The sequence below is a fragment of the Acartia tonsa genome, chromosome 1, assembly GCF_053477335.1.
Source record: "Acartia tonsa isolate MP-2025a chromosome 1, ASM5347733v1, whole genome shotgun sequence".
In the NCBI taxonomy this organism is placed as follows: domain Eukaryota; kingdom Metazoa; phylum Arthropoda; class Copepoda; order Calanoida; family Acartiidae; genus Acartia; species Acartia tonsa.
Window position 1 is genome coordinate 27,424,247 of NC_137260.1, and position 21,122 is coordinate 27,445,368.

Below are 21,122 nucleotides of genomic sequence, written 5' to 3' on the forward strand. Positions count from 1 at the left end.
TGATGCCCAATTTTCCTTTGAATAACTTTATCCCAAATCACTAAAATATTTTATGCTTTTCTTATCAATATCTAATCTGAAATATTATTTTTGTTTGGCTGTTCATTTTTTTATGAGAGGGGTGGACTGTGCTTTTTATTTTAGGGGCGATTTTCTCTTAAGAGGGTGTTGGTACCCTTTACCAAATTAACTAGTTTTAATCCTTTAATGAACCCATGAGAAGCCACACTGTAAAGGAGAACCATATTGGTTCAACGGTTAAAGAGATCCTTCAGTAAAAACAGACAATCAGATAGACATACATGATACTGTTACTTTATAAAAGGATTTGTGAATAGAAGATTCGTTCCCTTGTCGAAGACGACAATTTTTAACGCATTTCTGAGAGAAAACAAGAATATCATATTATTTGTAAATAAAAGTTTATTAAAAATATAAAATATTAATATTTACCAGTTCAATACATGATCATAAAATATCACACGATAAAGAATTATAAAAATAAAATTGAATTTTCTTAAGCGTATAGGTTTCCTTTTTTAGTTAGCACATTTCTTTTTTATCATTCACTTCATTTTGTAGATTAGTGTAAGGTTTACTTTATGGTGTTTTTAAATTCTTTATGGATACTTTTTGGTAGGAAATAACTATAGAAGGTCGCCAAAACTTATTTTTAATTCTCAATTTGCCTTTATAAAATAGGAAAGTTATAAAGATCTTAAAATAAGTATTAGCATCCAACGAGTACGTTATATGTTGTACATTGTACAAAAGTGTTCAGTTTAATTGTCACAAGGATGGTGTTGTGGTCATGGGTCATGACCTACCGGTCACGAACGGTCATGTTACAGCTGTTCGTCCATAATACTGTAGTGAGGATGAATGACAAGGTAGGGATTCTCTTCTCTCTCCTCATCTCCCGGCTTATCAAGCACGTCAGAACTGAAATTAGGATGGAAAATAGTTTTCTTTCAAAAATAAAAATCATAACTGCAAAAAACACAATTTATTTTATCCTATTATGTTAATTATAATATTTATGTATGTAGCTTAGATTTCAATTGTACAGATAAAGTTCATGATGTTAGGGAACGTTCACATTTAAGTCCCCGGATAGCTTTAGGCTATTTCATTCTAAGATTTAATTCTTGGAAAGGTTTTAAGCTTTTTTTGGTATCAAATACAGAGCCTCTAGATGCTAGGGGCGCAGCACTGCTTTCTACTACTATATTCTATGTTCTTCTCTGATAAAATAGAACATATTACTACTTTGCCAGGCTTATCTATAATACAAAGTAGAACGATGTCTGCCTGTCTCTCCGTCTGAAGCTTAAGATCTCGGTAATTATTGAACCGAATGGGCTCTACTCTTCAGGGAATATACCTACTGGTCCTGTTTTAAGCTATTATGTTGGAGGGTGGGACACCCCAAACCCACCCCAAAATTTTTTTTTCTCTCCTATTTTAAAGGATAAAACTAAGGATGATGGGAAAACCCCAACCACACCTTGGGGCGAAGCCCTAATGAAAAAAAGATAATCCCCCCCCCAAAAAAAATAAATTTTTTGAGCCATTTTGTAAATGTTAAAAATTGACTTTTCTATGTAACAAAAAGTTTTCGCACCTATAGGTATTAAATAAATATTACGCGGATTATAACACACAAAACAAAAAAAGATGGGTTGGGGTTGAACTTCCCATCACATCTTGGGGCTTCGCCCCTAGCGGCTAGGGGCGAAGCCACTAGTAGGGGTAATAAAGAGTATAATGAATGTCTAGAATTTGAATTCATAGGCAACATAATCTAAAATATATGAAGAACGTTTGTGAAGGGAGTATTCGCAATAAAGAAATTACTTTTTTTTTTAAATATAAAACCTATGCAAGGTTTTTAGCTGTCGCTGGGGAGCAGCACATAGTAAAATTAACGCCCTCTTCATTTGCCTCCCAAATATTAATTAAGATTTATTTCACTTGTTGGTTATATATTATAACTGGGACCAAATATAAAAGTGCTTAAGGATTGTGAACTCAGGTCCATCCAGTTTCGAATTTCTCTAAACTCGACAATTTTTAGACTATCCTAATACGATAAAATAGACTAGTTATGGAGCAGTTGCGCTATTGTAAATCAATATCTTACCTCTTAGAGGTTTTGATAGGAATGATAACCATGTCAGAAAAGATCAATTTGTCAAGAACCTTCTCTACAATTGTCTTTTTCTCGAGTAGTTCTTCCTGTGAATCAATCTCTGCCGAGATCTCCTCCAGATACCAGTCTACTACTTCACTCTTCTTGGGGGCGTAGTCTGAAATAGGAATAATAATATTAATGAGAATATACAGCATTATGAACACATAATATTCTATCAAATAAGGCTTTTTGTTCTATTCATGAATCATGTCTTGCTAACCACTGAACCGATTGGGTTTTCATTTTAGCCCAATTCAAAATTAATGATGTAAGAGTTTGTATACGGAAAGTTTGTGTCTTCCTATCAAGATTTAACAGTTCCCAATGATTTCAGAAAGAGCAAATATGCTTATAAAACTTTAGGTACCAGTATAATTACAGTATAGTGTCTCCTCCCCCCAGTATTACATCATTACATGCGTAGTAAAGATTGTGGGCAAAAAACCAAACTTTGTATTTTTAATTTTCTTAAAGGTAATAAGATGTTTCATTTATCAAGATGGCTTACTTTGTGTGACACCTGTCTTAAGCTAGGGTAAATTAATTTTTATAGAATTATCATTTTAACGAAATATGTCTAACTTTTCATCGAATTTTATGGAACCTCAGTCAGTATTGAAAGCCCTGAGTACTAAAGAAAATGAAATGTTGAAACCAATGTTATTAAATGATGTGAAGCAATGCATCAAGGGAAGGATGAATGAGCACCAAGGCAATGCCAAAGACAAGGACAGATATGTAGGCAAATAAATTTTCAGGTAAATATAAAAGATTTGGTTGGCTATAGTACTGAACCCATCGCGTTCTCCAATTTAGGAAAACTTCAATTAAGTCCCAGAGTGGTTTTGAGGCTAGGTATTTTATTTTAAGATTAAAGTCATTTTTTACAATCTTCTAATGCAGAGCCCCTATATATGCTAGTGACGCAGCCACGAGTTTGTGAATGTTAGAGGAATATGGTTTATTTCAGTTGGGAGGCAAGCTCAACTTTTATTGCACAAACAAAATATTTGAAACAAAGACAAAATTTTTCAACAAGAATATTAAATATAAAATGAGTATACAAGATATATTAACTCTAGTTGTGCAAAACTAACATAATAGAAGTGCCCAAATTTCTAGTAATTCCAAATTAGAAAAGCCAGATAAAAAAATTCTCAAACTTTTTCCCAGTCTTTGATACTTTTCGGTGAAGATTTTTCTTTTCTATAAAAAATATTAGATACACTATGAAACGATCAATCAGCGCCCTGCAAAATATAGGATCAAGTCTCCATGAATAAAGATACAGGTGAAATACTTCATAACAAGATTTATTCTAATGCTCTTATTTATTGATGGATATTGGGTATACCATAAGGTCACAAGCCATCTTGTATTGTTTTCACTTAATCCTTTCCCCTTAAAAACTTAATAAAGGGGGGGAGTCGATGTCAAAAGAAATTAAGGTTAGAGGAACATGCAAGGCTCTCTAAAACAACTAAGCATCGAATCTTTAACGGCGATAAAATAAGATTTCGTGGAAAATTTATATTGCCCTAAACCTGCAATTAGCAAATGGGACTTAGATCAAGCCTGAATTCTACAAAAGCCAACTTTCAATTTGGTGAACCTGTCGTTAGTGCACCTATACTAGCTGTAAATCAAAGGGGGGGGGGGGGGGGGGCGAAAGTGACACTTTTTGAAACCAAAACTAAAAGTCAAAGGAACTCAACTAAAAAAAAGAGTTACAGGTCTGACATTTTGTATGGCAGTTGCTTTAAAGGGGTTCAATATGGAACTGTGAAGAAACGGCGGCGCAACCGCTGAAAACCGCCGAGAAAAGGAAAAAAAAAATTCGGCGGGAAACGGCGGTTTTCGGCGGTTGCGCCGCCGTTTCTTCACAGTTCCATATTGTACCCCTATAAAGCAACTGCCATGCAAAATCTCAGACCTGTAACTCTTTTTTTAGTTGAGTTCCTTTGTTGACTTTTAGTTTTGGTTTCAAAAAGTGTCACTTTCGCCCCCCCCCCCCTTTGCATTTTACACTAAAACCCCCTTTTGGGCTATTGGACTTACCAAAATCGCTAAAAGTGCCCAATAGTCCATTGTTAGTTGAATTCAACTAACTTCTCAAATTTTAATCCATTTATTTCTGGCGAGCACTCAGGATTTTCATTTATTCAATGTTATTGCACTTTTCTTATATCCAAAGCATTAAGGAAATGTTTTACGTCACATAAAAGAATATATATTGAAAATTACAAAATAATATCAAATACATTTTCAGTTTTTTTGCAATTACAAAATTAAATATTTTATCATATAATAATAGAAGCAGAATGTAATGTACTTCGCTATCCAGTTGCTCATCTTTACAGTGAACAGTCTTATAGGTGCTGGGAAGATATTTATCTATACCTCCATTCCACACCCTCGCCTAACTCTTTTTTAAAGGCCACTCGAGGTAGGTAGTTCATTATAAGGAAGGTAGGTAGGATACTTCTACAGTGCTGTTGGTAACTAATGTCCGTTCAGTCATAAGCCTTTAAAGGGAATGAGAGAGCAATGATAAAAGTTAATATTCGACGCTATAATCATCTCATGTAAAAGGCAGTGTGTCGCCACCATTGTGTGGAAATTAGCACCCCCACTGCTTTAATACTTTTCTACACAACCTAATTTATAATGTAATAATAAGTATTCTTGACCAAGATGTAAAATTAATTAAGTTCATGATTAGATTACCTCACATAGTATATGTAGTAGTGCACCAACATCACGAAGGGAGGTGCAACTAAAGATTTAAGAGTTTAAGCTATACAAATTAACTTGAAATTGAGCCAAAACACACACACACACACACACACGTATTCAAACTTGTTGGACAACAGTACAAATAACAAGAAAGCATTTTTTTAATTGGTGGAAAAGTAATAACTATTTGAAATACAATGATGAACACCATAACAAAGCTGTGTTCTAAGTAGCCTGCAGGTGCATATTATGGATTATAATAATAATAATAAACCTTTCTTTAATAGCAGAGCTACTCTATAATATAGGAAAGGATACCTATATATTCTTCTATATGAATAACATTCATACTTAACAGCCATAAAACATATAAAAAGTGCTAACAAAATTATCAGTAATTTTGCGTCACCTAGCTAAGTACTTTAAATGTATCATCCTTGTATTTCTTATCAACTACCCACCGAGCCCCGCCTTCCCGCTTTAGTTTCAGCGTAGTGCATGTTATTTCCTTAAACTGGATTTCCTTAATCTTCCTACAAAATCCCTTTCTAGGTTTGGAATCTAGTTCAGTTGAAGGAAAAAAAACCAGGGATATAGTCATGGAATATAAGTTTGGTTTGACCAACAGTAGGACAAATACGCAGACACATTGTTATTTACTTTGAGGTTCCTTTCATAAAGCCAAAGTTAAGTAGGAATCAACAACCGGTTCTAAACCATACAGAGAAATAATTCTCGTATCGTATTAAAGACAATTTTCTATGAATAATAAAATAAATATTTGAAGATTAATTCCAGTTTTGTTAAACCAGAGGAGCCGCCTAAAGTTGTCTGTAATACGATGCGATAATAACTATTGTTACATTGGACAAAATATTAAGGTTGCGCAAATATTTTTCCTCAATAATTTAACGAAATATTTAAATTGCTCTTCCTACATTCCTGATGTATTGGAATGAACTGCGCAATACTTTTTCCATTAAAACATTTTCTTTATTGAAGAGCTGCACTTCCACAACCACTTTGGCCAAGGAATCATTTTAAGATTCATTTTAGTAAAATGATGACTGTCATTGAGAAATGTAGAATAAATAACTTTTTTTCAGTTTAGGCATGATTGATAAGATTGTTACAGCTTGATCACTTAGTCAATACATTTCCCTTTTAATTCATTTAATAAAAATAAAAAATAAAGATAGAATTTCCACCCAAGATTACACTGCCATTTCCTACAACTAGCAGCCTTGACTTTTTAAACAGACAAGTAGTTTTGTCAAATGTTAAATCATTGTGAATTTTGAAGAATAGAAATGTGATAAGTAAAGTGCACCGTTTTCATAGACATGAAAATATTATCTGAAAAACAAATAAATTGAAAAGGTGTATTGTGTATCAATATTTGTAATCAGATTAAAAGTTTACTTTAGTGTTTTCATACATAGGAATAAGATACTAATATGGAAATGCATAAGTGGTTCTTAAAATGAGCATAACTTCTAAAATGCACAAGACAATTTATCCCTATCCTGAATTTCATCCATATAGAAATCCAAAACATCTACTACTCCACTCCTCGTAACAGGAAAATGTTTATTTTCCATCTTAAATTTCCAAAAGCAGTTACTTCTCCTGGAGTTAACAAAACTCAACATAACCCAACCCACTGTTTGTTTAACTCGCTTCTATATGTAGCCCAGCCTACCTCAAGGATACTTTACTGAAAGGCAGAGTTCAACATCAGAGATAACAATGAGAATCAGTTTTGAATAGATCAATCTTTAGACCAGAATTATACAAATTGACACAACTCCGCGTTTTAATTCCGAATTTATCTAAAAATTCGGTTTTAGGAAACGCAGGAGTCCCAAACGTCGGAGTGGACAAACGCAGGAGTGTTAAAATATCAATTTGACTAAGTATTTCTATACAGATTAGGTTAAAATATGAATGTCCAAATAAAACCCCGCAGTGGTTAGGCATTTAGAAAACCTAAAAAAAATGGTCAAAAATAGGTTAAGATAAGTGTCCACTCTGACGTTTGGGACTCCTGCGTTTGTCCTAGTACCAAAAATTCACATAAGACCTTTTTAAACTAGATTTGAACAACAAGAATTTCCCATTAACATTTAAAATTCACTTAATTGTTCTTCACCCCATTATTAGGATAAACCCAAAGATATTAAACCAATGACGATTGTAAAACCATTAGTGATAAAAGGAGAAGGTAGGCCTTCAAATTAAAAATTTTAGGATAGTTTTATTTATCAATTTTTCAACTCTCAACTGTATTACCCTTGGAGGCCTATAACCCTCGAAACTTCCAATTCCCAGCGTGTTTATATTAGGATTACTTTTTTCCCGATATTTACACATTCTCAAGTTCTCAAAACCTACTTTCTCAAGAACCATTGCACTTTTCTTATTCTGCAAAAAAAAAGAAGAAACAAGAATAAACCATTTTCAAGAAATAAAAACAATATATTTAAGTTTAAATGGAATTTGACATGCATTATAGAACAGTTTCCAGAGATTCTTTATCTTATAGCAGAACATTGTTTTGTTTTGACTTTTTTTCTTTTCCATATCACTATTTAACATTAAGTAATACCAAGTATGAATCATAATTCAAAACTCTTCAGCAAAGAGACAACCAACTCTTTGCTTAAAAGTTGGGCCCCGTCATATGCTAAGGCATTACTTTTAAAGTAAAACAGCTTGACAAATTATCAGTAACAAAAAAACAAACTTAAGATATGGTTTTGAGTGGTTTTGCATGCGAAAACAGAGTCTAAACCATTTTAGACGTCTAGTCCGCAAAAAATACATTAAGTTTCACAAGGTAGACATTATATAAAACGGAAAAACAATAAAAACCCACATCATGTAGTTAACAAGATTTAGATTTGTCAAATAAGAAATATGATGACAGAATAATAATGTGCATCATATTATTTCATCTGCAAAGTACAATCTGATCTTTTCAACATAAATACACAAAGAAAATGCAATATTTTTAAGAATAGAAGGAGAAGAATTGAATTAATAACTACTAAGTCTAAAATAATAAGATCTCGCCTTCAATCTTGAACGATTAGATCCAGTAAATTCAGTGAACCTTATAAGTTCTGAATTCATGTTAATAAATTTAGCCCATTAAAATATTCATTCTAAGAGTATCTGTTTGAAACTCCTATTGACCTAGAAAAAATAGGTCCTCCTCCTCTCTTCCTACTAATGTTTGATTTACTGAACTACAATGAAATATAAAATGGTCATATTTGTTTGAAACTTACATTTAAATTCAGCCTCAGACATTTCTGACTTCTGATGAATAGAATATCCTTAAATTTCATACCTCCAACACAATATACGGAATCATCCTATCTGATTGAAACTCACCTTTACTTTCAGCTCCGGCCTCCGACATCTCTTCCTTCTGATGGATATGGCTGATAAGCATGAAAGCAATCTTCTTGTACTCCTCGTAGTTGAGATATTTCTTTCCCTTGGCTCTCTCCCCATCCTCCTCCATGGGCTCGTCGGCGTTGTTATCTCCAATCTAGAAAAAAACGCATTTTATTTTAGATTATGGGCAACTTGCACCAAGATCTTAATACCTTCGGCAAATAAAATTCCATCTACTACATAGAACGATGAAGTCGAATGGTAATACTAATAATGCTTTAAGAAAAAATATGATAAAATCCAATGACCAAGTAATGTTAAAAGAAAACTTCATGGTTCTTGGGGCCATACAAATAATTTTAATTGGACGAAAAAGGTACGATGCAACCCATCTCACCCAACCCCGCCCCCCCCCCCCCCTCCCAAGGTAATCCCCAAGGAATAGAAATATAATATTTACCTCATCAAGATTTCTGTCCGCGTCCTCTTCATCATCAAGAGGCACATCAGCGTGCTCAATTCTGATGATAGATTTGTTCAACAATCTAGAATAAAACATTATAAGAATCGAATATGTTACTTTTTCTAAATAAAAAACTAGTCAAAATAAGACTGCAGGAAAATTAAACCTATTGCTGGAATTGAACCATTTCCCTCCATATACAAAATAATATTTATAGGCTGCTTGCGGTCAGATGGACAGTAGACTTGTATTGAAATGTCCATTGTTGTACAAAAGAAGAATAAAAGGGAATAGCCAAAACTGAAACGCGACAATTAGTCAAATCAAATCAAATCAAAATATTTATTTCAGTCAACATATTAAAACACAATTATATGATACGAATATTTACATAGGTATAAGCATCGTATATTGTTTATATAGTAAAATTATTTTATTTTATTTATTTTAATACTCAAGAAATATCAAATATGTTGCCTAGTGGCAGGACCTAACGCAAAACACAAAGTGTAATTTTTTTTAGTATAAAGTGGATTATTAAACAATAACACTGTGATCATGCGGTAAAAAGAGATCAAGCCTTATTAAGAATATAATACAATAAAATAAAAATGAGATGAAAGTTAAATATCATAAGGGAAAAAATTTGTATTTCTTTAAAAAAAAAAAAAAAAGTAAATGGAGCATGTAGTTCAAAAAAAAGAAAGAAAGGAAATGTACGGCGTTGTAGTATGTTTAAAACCTGGCAATTTTTGCATTCTAATATTTTTTTATCACAGAATAATAAAATTATAGAATAATGGCAGCATTCCAACCAACAATAGTTCAAATTGCATTTAAATGGCAAATATGGCAAAGAAGTCTGTAGCAGTTTGTTTCAATATTTTCAACCATTGTTTTTTTCAAGTGTTGTTTAAATAAATTAAAATTTGGCTTATTTTTTAGATCTTTCAAAATTTCTGCATAAGGTTTTTTTTTTTAATGCAACCATCTCGTAATCAATGTATAAATGGCACTTAGAATTGGAATTTTGATCTGAAATTTTGCATGAGTAATCCTTGGTAGGTCTATTTTCCCTAAATCGAACAAAAAGTTGGAAAAGTAGCGGCTAACGGCTGTCGGCTCATCCGTATAGCCATTTGTTTGGTATTTTCAAGCGAAATCCATCACGAAACCTCTCTCCACATAATGCTCTTTTCCGATCCAAAACGTTTTCAAACGGTTCTAGCCAGTAGTTGCTGGTACTAGAAATCTAAAAAATGTTATTTTGTATCATTTCACATGATTTAAAGCAAAAATATGTTTCAAAAAGTTGATTTCTACGTAAGAGGGAGGTCATTTTCTAGTAAATCCCGTAAAGGTGTGTGTTATAAGGCCTAAAAATAGTAGTAGAACGATAAGGTGCTCTATATATTTGTATTTCCTATTGAATAGAACAATAGGGAAGAAATTTTTTTTTTTTTTTTGATAACCGTACCTGGAATATCCATAAATTTCTATCAAACGCTTTGTTTGGCTCAAACTGACACAAATAAAAAAAAATATAATTATAATAAATCAACCTGTAAAGAATGACTTCTTCCTTTGTTTAATGGTATAGATTGTTCTTAACCTTTACCTTGTACCTATAGAAAACATTATTATTATAATTATATTTTTTTTGAATTTTTGTCAGTTTGAGCCAAACAAAGCGTTTGATAGAAATTTCGTATTTTTTAAAGATATTCCAGGTACGATTATCAAAAAAAAAAAAAAATTTCCCTATTGTTCTATTCAATAGGGAATACAAATATATAGAGCACCTTATCGTTCTACTACTATTTTTAGGCCTTATAACACACACCTTTACGGGATTTACTAGAAAATGACCTCTCTCTTTATGACAGATTTGCCCTAAAAATAGCAAAAAAAAACAGCAAAACGGCTGAGCCGTTAGCCGTTACTTTTTCAACTTTTTGTTCGATTTAGGGAAAATAGACCTACCAAGAATTACTCATGCAAAATTTCAGATCAAAATTCGAATTTTAAGTGCCATTTATACATTGATTACGAGATGGTTGCATTAAAACCCCCCCCCCCCCTTATTCCATGTTTTTGGTAGAGAAATAAAAGGCAATCTAGAAATTAGGGCAAGTCTGGAAAATGGTATAGCAAAGTCAGCTTGAGTTCTTAAAGCATAAGGAACATTTCTGTCTCGATTCAAAGTCCAACAATTATATATCCTGAATGATTTAGGCTGCAAATCTTTTAAATAAAGATACATAAAGTTTAATTTAAAATAGTCTATTAGAGCAGGAAATGGCAAAATACCCCATCTTTTAAACAGCGATCCTGTATGTGAATTATATTAAGCATTAGAAATACATCGAATAGCTTTCTTCTGCTGTTTAAAGACATCATTAATAAGACTATCATATGTTGAAGAATATGCTATAATTCCATAGATTAAATGACAATGAAAAGTTGAATAATATAAGGATCGCATTGCTTCAGGGTTTAATATTTTTTGACATCTTCGTAAAACAAAAAGTGATTTTGAAAGCTTAGCATGGTACTTAAAAGTTAGGGCTGGATCAAAGTAAACCCCAATTAGTTATTTTTGTTGTCAGCAGCAAACAAAGGATCAGGAAAGAATCTTTTTTTACACCTATTTTCTTCAAGCACAATTTCACGTACGAATAAATAAGATTTTTGACAAATTGAATTAAGTATGACATTTACCATTTACTGGCCAGGGTTAATGCTATGCTTGTTAAATAATGACTATTTTCCTTATCCCAATTCACTTAAACCGCCCTGAAGACTCAAAATATAAGTATGAGGTTCATGTAAACTTTATTTCCTCTTTACACTTCCTTATACAACACAGACAGAGATAATCATTATCAGAAACAACAAATACCCAGAAAAAAATAATAAAACATGTAAAGTTTATTATAGTATTATAAGGGGGGGGGGGGGGGGGGGTTTAATGCAACCATCTCGTAATCAAGGATTAAATGGAACTTAGAATTTGAATTTCGATCTGATATTTTTCATGAGTAATCCTTGATAGGTCTACTTTCCCTAAATCGAACAAAAAGTTGGAAAAATAACGGCTGGCGGCTCAGCCGTTTTTTGCCTATTTTCAGGGCAAATTCATTATCAATTACGTAGGAATCAACTTTTAAAACATATTTATAGTTTAATTCATGTTAAATAGCAATAACCATTTTTTAAAATTTCTAGTACCAACAGCTACCTGCTAGAACCGTTTTATAAGGTTTTTGAGCGACAAAAAGTATTATGTGGAGATAGGTTTCGTGACTAATTTACTCTTAAGATAGCCCAAAAATGGCAAAACGGCTGAACTGCCAGCCGTTAGCCGTTACTTTTCCAACTTTTTGTTCGATTTAGGGTAAATAGACCTACCAAGGATTATTTATGCAAAATTTCAGATCAAAATTCGAATTTTAAGTGCCATTTAATCATTGATCACGAGATGGTTGCATTACCCCCCCCCCCCTCTTTATTGAAAGGTAGATTATTGTTTATGTGCAGCATGTGCATATTAGTAATATACAATGTCTTCAATGAAAGATTGAACTTTTCTTTTCTTTATTCAATATTTAGAAGCGAACAAAGGAAACAGGGGACTATGCACAAACAAGAGCAAGTGAAGATCTTTAAATTTGTATATTGAACTCAACAAAACATTTTATGACATTTTGTTCATTTAACTTTATTACAAAGAAACTTGGTATATTCATGAAAGAAATGTAGAATATCACTGCTGGAAGATGCTAACATCATCTGCTCTTATTTGTGTATAGTCCCCTTTAGCTAAATTCTAAATAAGGAAAGTATTTGCTTTTTAAAAATATTTATCAATTTCCATTATTTTCACACACACACATTTTATCTGAATTGAATCATTGAAGATTCAAACTAGAAAACTAATTAACACTCCTCAGAATCTCTCACATATACACACACACCAACACCAACAAACACACACACATACCAAAAAACACACACAACCTGACAAATACCAACAAACACACACACACAACCTGACACACATACACAGAATTCTTTTTAACTTTGATAATTAAAATAATATGTCAACGAGAGTGAAGAGATTTTCATACAAATTAAAAATCTATCATTTCTTTGTATCGATCTTTTATACTATTATTGTTAAAATAGATACTTGTACATAAACTTTTAAGATATTTTTAAGGGTTAACTATAGCATTCACACATATTTGTTATTTTTTTCTTTTGATAAACCTGTCAATCCATCTTGATCCAAGGCCTTTCTCTGTGTGTGTGTGTGTGAGTATGCAAAAGGCAAAGGTGAATATGGAATAAATGTGTGTTGGGTGTGTCACAGTGCACATGTATGTGTGTGTGTGTAAACGTTTGTGTAGGTAGATGTGTATGTGTACTTTAAAGGTAGCACAGGGAAAACCTTGCTAGGAGTTTCCTGGAAGTAAAGTCAGTTTTCCTCGTTCAAATTTTACAATGCCAGGGCGCAATAAGAGAGAATATACCAAGTAATGGATAGATATTCAAATATTCCACCTATTATTTATAAAAACAATTTGAAGGGGTATAAGATTTAGTTTAGTACTTTGTTGTTCTAATAACCACTATTTAGGATGAGATCCCGAGAGACAAAGAAACTTTCTAATAAGCTAAATATTTCATATATGTTCTTATAAGGGTTGGCAATCCGAATTCGGGACCCGGAATCCGCCCAATTTTTTTGTCAATTTTGGAATCTGAATCCGGAATCCGTTTTTTAACGGATTCGGATTCTTAATATGTAGGCTAAAATTAGCGTCTTGAGTTTTTTCTTTCAACTCCCCCTTTAAGCAAAGATTATCATCATTAAATATAAAATCTTTTAAAATCTGGTTCGAGTCTTGTAAGTGAATTATAGAGAACATTAATTTTAAGGACATATGTAGCACTAAATTTTATAATTTTTAAAAAAGCCTTTTTAAATATTGCCAGAATCTGGAATCCGAATCTGGAATCCGCCAAAAATAAGAATCCGGAATCCGCGGGAATCCGTCATTTTTTTGGACGGATTCTTGTAAGAATCCGAATCCGGTCTAAAAAATTGACGGATTGCCATCCCTAGTTCTTATGAATAGGAATTAGAAACATTTATAATCTGAAAATAACATTTTTTTATCTTAATTTTGTCCTTTTCTGAAATTACCAAAGCGTTTGATCTAGAAAATGGATAAAAATTAGGATAAAAATTTTATGATAGTTTAAGGCATTTTGAATTAAATATAATTAAAGATGGAGCCTCATGATTAGGGTTGGCAATCCGGATCCGGAATCCGCCTAATTTTTGGGCCAATTTTGAAATCAGAATCCGGAATCTGTTTCTTAATAGCGGATTCCGGATTCTTAATTGGTAGGCTTAAATTAGCGTCTTGAGTTTTTCTTTCAACCGCTTCTTTTTGATGGCAAAGATTATCATTACATATAAAATCTGGTTCGATTATCAAAAGTGAATTATAGATAACACCAAGAACTTTAATTTTTAGAACATATGTAGCACTTACTTTTTTTTAAAAATCCTTTTAAAATTCTGCTAGAATCTGGAATCCGAATCCAGAATGCACCAAAAATACAAATCCGGAATCTGCCATTTTTTTTTGACGAATTCTTTTAAGAATCCGGAATCCAAATCCGGCCCAAAAATTTGACGGATTGCCATCACTACTCATGACACTTGTTTTTAGGAAGCTAAATGTATTTTTTTTTATGACATCTATGATATTTAGGTATAAAACTATTAAAATCTTTGTAGATTGTTTCTCTCTGAATTATATTGCCCTTGTGACATACTTGAGAACGCCAATATCAAATATTGAGCTTAAACTACCAAGAATGCACTGTGCTAAAATTGCACTCAATAACATTTCTAAAGTCTTTATCTTTAAAGGAATCACACAACAATAAATGGATTAGTTAGCCAGTATTTGTAATGTGAAATTGTTACAACCAACACATCTGTTTGAAATGTGTGTAGTAGCATGCTTTGCAAGTAAGGGTTGAAGGGTTCATAAGGATAAAAATATATCTACCCAGAGAGTAAAATTCTGCCTTTAGTAACTAGACATTCTTTTGGGCATTAGACCAGCGTTGCAACCTTTTTTACTGAAAAAAATACTAAGATTAAAACTGTTCGGATAGGTAAGGGTTCCACTAAAATTTTAAAGATTGTATCTTAACAAAATCAATATATAATTTTTACCACATAATCATCGTATATAAACAACTTTTATGGACCAAGAAAGTATATTTTGTCCTAAATATTCAACTAAGATTACAAATATTAAAAAAATGGTAACCGGCACAAAACCAATCCCAGTACCCCTGACGCCGGTTAGCTAAATATAGCACTGAATTGGATGCACATAAAACTGCATATCTGACTCAACACAATATCAAATGGTTCCAAAATGTAGCCTACGGTTGTAATAATACTAGGATTTAAGGCTAGCTATGGCATAAAACCAAAAGAAGTTGTATTTGATTTTAGTCAATAGGAGCATTTTAGTTGTATATGATGCATCACAGTGGCTGAACAACAATGAACAGCATGTTCCTAATTTATTACTCTGCATTTGTCTTTAAGATTTATCTTTTCGTAGTTTGTCTTAGTGTTATAAAAGATTAAAAACTGCTAAAATACAGCTTCTATGTTTGATCATCTTCAAATTGAGAATTTTTAAACAGAACACAGCTGAGGAATTTTATATCCTACTGTTTTTAAGACAAAAATTGTATTAATAATAAATATAAAGAAAATGTGTACTGAAACCTAATTAAAACTAATCCAGGTATATCCAGGGTAGAGCCAGTAGGATGGATCTAAAGTTCTGTTTCAGTAAATTGCAAGGACAAGGACAAATATTATTTAGAGCAAACCAAGTATAAAGGAATTCAGAAGTTTAAAGCATGTTCAGTAGCTTGGGTGATGTTTTATATAAGTAGCTATCAAAAAAGGTAAAAAAAGATAACATTTCAACAAAATTCATATTATCATTAAGCCATCAGATAATACAATTTACAAATCTAACATAATAAATAAATCTTGTGCAGAAATTAGACATCTGAAAAAGACAATTGCAAGACCTTTGTGTTGGAGTCCTTGCGGAGCATGGTAATGAGTAGCACCGGCTTGTGGACCTGGGTATTATCCATACTTCCTAATATTTATAAAACGCACCTGACATAGCAGCAGGTGTAGTTAACTCTAGAACCCGAAACCTCCACAACAGTTACTAATTCGCTAGTGCAGCATAGATTTCTCAGTATTTTAAATAAGAATTTTATTATTTAATTTTTTTCGCGTAATTCCGTAAAATTTAGAAATGGTTTGTAGTCTAATGTTCTTATTAAGTCAAGTGTTCTTAATTATAACCAAATGTATAGATCTAAAATAGTCCATGATTAACTCAATACCAACTTTACAGACTTACCATTTTTATAAATAAAATAAATATTTGTCTCCAACCCCTGAATTGATGGTATCTTTTCACCTAAATCCAAAATGTAAATTCATTCATCAGAGAAATAGAACGAATATTAGACTTACCAAGAAAAATAATATTAAATTGCAATTTTTCAAAAATAATATATGTATATTTTTGCATTTTTAAGGTGGTGCTGTAAACAAAGGATAAAATCCAAGATCTCTAAAAAAGCAAATACAATGATCAAGTAGTTAAATACATATCTAGAAAAAATAGCTTGTTAAAAATATGTAATGCTCTCTATATTCTATACCTAAGGTATTTCCATACATTCGCCATTAAGTTAAAGTAGGTAAATTAGTCGGTTATATTGACAGCAGACTATGAAACCATAAAACATTAATTGTAATTTTTTTTACTTTGTAAAATACTTGACAATATACCTACTATTTCTTCTATTATTGCTATTCAACTTGTAAATATATTTAATCTTGTTATTTAGTATAAACTAAGTATTATAAAGAATTTTAAATCCCTGATGTTGATACATATGATATATCATTGATGACAAGATTGAATAATAAATGAAAGAGAAACCATAAATAATTCAATCGTTTCAACTTTAGTTATCCATCTATCATCTAGCTAACCTAGGAGTATAAATATTTACAAAAAAAACCTGATAACAGATCAAACTTATCTAAAAATACCTAAACTTTTTATCTACTAAAGTACATGTGTTAAAATAGGCAATAAAATAAATATTGTTTAGCTCAATACTGCACTTAAAAATCTACCTACTAACTTAGCTAAAGAAAATGCTTTAAAAAAAGACATCCAAGAATTTATTTAAATTCTAGTTTTAACTGTTCTCTGTGCTCCCTACTTAACTAGGAGGACAGACCAGACATATATTGAAACTTGTGTTTAATATTAAACCAAAACTTTTATTTATTTTTGCAGATATAATTCTAAGAGAGAACATTTTATTTGGTCGTTTAACGTTCTAGTAGCAACGTTCTTAATGGAAGGAGAGAGAAATGTTTTAGAAAACAATTAAAAGGAAGATTAGTTATAAAAAAGAAAGTTCATCAGTTATAGGGCTTAATCCTGGCCCTAGTCGTGTTATACAAGAAAAATTATTATCATGAAATCATTGGGTTATTGGCCTCGGAAACTGCGATAGTAGACCAATGATTCTCAGGTTTCAATTACAGGAATTTAATCAATTTGCCAGTCTAGCTGGTCATTTAAATTGGTGATTTTTTGTTAGATATTAACATTTTAGGGTTCAGGGTTAATATTATTCACAACATCTTTGATATTCTTTTTATTAGGTTTTTTCGAACAATAAATAGCCTACTATTCAAAATTTCAAACCCTAAAGCTCTAAATAAATATTTTTCAAGTATTATTAAGATTAGCTATCTGTGTTTCTTAAATGGAATGATGAGGCTTTTATACTAAGTTGTAACATTAACAAAACCCATATATTTTCCCTTAAGTTATTTTTACTTCGCTTTTTACTTTAATTCCCTCTTATCATTTAGTGTAGAAGTTTCTATGGTATAATAGGTATTTGTCGCATCGCATTTTTGACAGTTTTCCGCAGTTAATAAAATGAAAAATTTAAGTTTAATTCCAGATCAGAGGGGCCAAAGAACCTTACCAACTAAAATGATATCAGTGAAAATTGTCTATAATACGATACGAACACGATTTTTTCCTATGGGTCAGAACCGTTTATAAACTAGCGGATATTAATCGAATATGTATATAGCCAGGAATTGTCAAGTATGAAAAGTTTCAACTTGATGAATTTAAATTTTAATAAGGATAGAATCTAGGTTGTGTGCACTAACTTACTAATAAGATAGAATATTTTCTTCTATAGAATTGTGCGTAGTGATCAAGTCTAGCATCATCTTACGGCGTGCCAGCATGCTACGCTTAAACCACAAATCTAGATTACACGTTAGAAATATACTTTGATCAAATAACAGGGGTTTTTAAACGCTATCAATCTGACACACAGACAACAAACTACGGCAATGAAGTTGTAAGGTTGAAATAAGAATTTTTAGTATCTATACTTTCAACCATTAGACAATCGTTCTTCATTGAATTCTCTCCTGTTCCTACTTGTGTGCAGAAGTAAAAGTGAAACTAATGCTGAGTTGTGATGGTTAACTTGGAAAAACTTCCACCATTACTTTAACTTACATAATAAGAGAAAAGAAAAATATTTTTGACTTCTTAGGTTCTAAAATCGAAGCTTTTCTATGTATATAGCTGTCAGTACAACGTTAGGTATAACTACATTAAGCCAGGTATATCATATGCAATTCAAACTAATCCTACTAAAGGCAGAATTACACACATTACAAGGATTATGATGATCATTTATTATCCGTTGTCCAATCCCTGAATACTAAAACTGATGTTATAAATGTGCAGTACCTGAATGCCTCCCTGACATGGACCTGTTTCACCTCCTCGCTACAGTGCATCTTAGCCATGGCTTCGCTCAACCTAAATAATTGCATTTATAGTAATAATAATCAGGAAGGAAGGGAACATTGGGCTAGTTCTTACTATAGTCCCCAAAATTTTATTAAAATGTTTTCTTATTCGTAGGCTTCACAACTGTGCAGATTTTATTAAACTTTGGTTTGTTCATTAAGCTGAGTTTAGAAACGTTTCAGCTAATATATGTCATCTACACAAGGGGTAATTTTGTGTATCATCATTGGGAACATTTATAACCCATTGTATTATCCTTAAAGATCCCTGAAAATAATATAATACCAAACATTTTCAATTAACCTCGTTTATTGTTAATTTATCAAAATATACCTAGAATTACACGGATTTTTCCACATTTTTAATCGGCGTACTCATTTCCATAGATTTCAAGACAATATCTGCTAAAAATTAAAAATTACCTAATCATACTTTCAAGCTGACGGACAGTGATCCTCCAGCTGGACCTGCTGCCAGCAGAATCTCTGTTTCTCAGGTTCTTGTACTGCTCAACCAACAGTTCTTGAGCATCAATGGTCATCTTAGGCTTAAATTTTCTTAATAAAAGTTCAAATTACTTCAGTGACAACTAAGGCGTGAAAAAAAATTTATATCAGAAATGTTAATATCATTATCCAATTCTGGCTAAATTATGAAAACAATTAGGAGAAATGTAATAATATAAACATTTTAAATCCAACACTTTTACAAAGTCTAAAGTGCACAAATTAAAACTTAATGCTGGTAACTTGAAATCTAAATCAAATATTGAAAGGTAAAACAATAAGTATTATGTAAAGATCGTACCTAGCAAATTCAATGTATCTCTTGATATCAGACTCTGAGTAAACCCTCTCTACACTTGTGTCTGTCTCCTTGTGCAGTTCCACGATTTTCCTTAACAAAATTGTAGGTGAGGAATTTAAATTGTAACAAGGATGATAACGTCAAACATTAGCGTAGCTGTTTTAATCTAAACAAAAAAATACACTTTAAAAAGGAAAGTTTTACTACAAAATTCGAATATTATATTGAGAATATGTAGTTTAAAGGGAATTAAATTCATACAGATGACAACCAAAGATAAATAACCGCTATAAAAAATGTCAAAATATCAAAATATACTTGTTGTAAAATAGGGAAACGGAGACCTCCTCCCCTTACGGCCAACCTTAATACATATAATCTTATTTTTTTACCTACTCGTCAAGCAGACCAAAACTTTATTCACAGAAACACACTACCTCCCGCTAAAATTAAGCTTACTACCCTGATACTACTCTGTTAATCATTTTTTTCTAATTGATTTACGATGATTAGCGTACATTTTATTATTTATTGCATTGAGAAAACATAGCAATTAAAACATTAATAAACATAAATGCGTTTGTTAGATTTACTGACATTTAATATATCCAAGTAGAATTAAATATTTATAAAACTTTGCAAATGTTTTCTACCAAATATTTAGCAATTACTAGGATTAAGGAATTTATAACTCATTATTTTGATTATTTCTTGTGACAATGCTGCATTTAAGATTCTACGACTTGCAAAATATAACCCACAAAGACCAAGCAATCTGCCTTGCTTTCTTTAGCCAATCCCATAATCTTAAGGCAACAATTTACGGGGGGAATTCTAAACTACAATGTTAAAGTTTCTTAAAACCCACTTGTTTAACTTTATTTCTTAAAGGATGAAGGAAGAAACTAAAAAAAAGTAAATTTTTTTCTTTTAATTATGTATATTTTAGTGGGAATATTAATTCTCATTTCAGCTTATATCCTTATGTCTTTATCCCTGAAAAATTAGAGTAGGAACGGGAACCACATAGTTTTAAAAAGTCCAACTCAACTACTTCACTTCTTTCCCTACCTGGAGGTTTAACATACCTCCTATCCTATTTCAAAGTTGGGATAATGGGTTAAGTGTTTTTTTTTAGCTAAGAGATGAAGTACATTTATAATAGTAGATTTAAGATTTAGAATTGGCAAAAATAGAAAATCTTTTGTCTGCACTTTACATTTCTTAAGAGAGAATAAGACCCCCCCCCCCCCCATCAATCTCTTCTAAAAATTGAATACTCTGTTTAGTTCATGACAATGGATTATATATTAGAAGAATTTCGTCTACAATTCTAAAGCTAATGGTTAAAATAATTTAACATTCTATAATAATGATAATTTCATGCACATCCCCCATAATGAGATTTTAAAAGTTTTAATTCATTGATAAAAAAACCCAGCTAACTTGTACCAACAATCCCGATTAAATATAAATCCCCATTGTTTTAAGGACAAAGAATGAAAGA

The 21,122-nt window shown here is 31.7% G+C and overlaps 1 protein-coding gene across 1 annotated transcript in view; it reads right to left on the reverse strand.

Annotated features, from left to right (window-relative positions):
* Positions 1 to 405: 405 nt before the first annotated feature.
* Positions 406 to 21,122, reverse strand: part of Mcm6 (minichromosome maintenance 6) — a 30,082-nt gene continuing 9,365 nt past the window's right edge. Inside the window, exons 10-16 of the mRNA XM_080157060.1 lie at positions 19,616 to 19,705; positions 19,231 to 19,365; positions 18,746 to 18,817; positions 8,796 to 8,880; positions 8,330 to 8,489; positions 2,144 to 2,309; positions 406 to 942 (exon numbers count right to left, since the gene is read on the reverse strand). Coding sequence (XP_080013186.1) covers positions 846 to 942; positions 2,144 to 2,309; positions 8,330 to 8,489; positions 8,796 to 8,880; positions 18,746 to 18,817; positions 19,231 to 19,365; positions 19,616 to 19,705 — 805 coding nt within the window. The 3' untranslated portion in view covers positions 406 to 845. The remainder of the gene's footprint in view (positions 943 to 2,143; positions 2,310 to 8,329; positions 8,490 to 8,795; positions 8,881 to 18,745; positions 18,818 to 19,230; positions 19,366 to 19,615; positions 19,706 to 21,122) is intronic.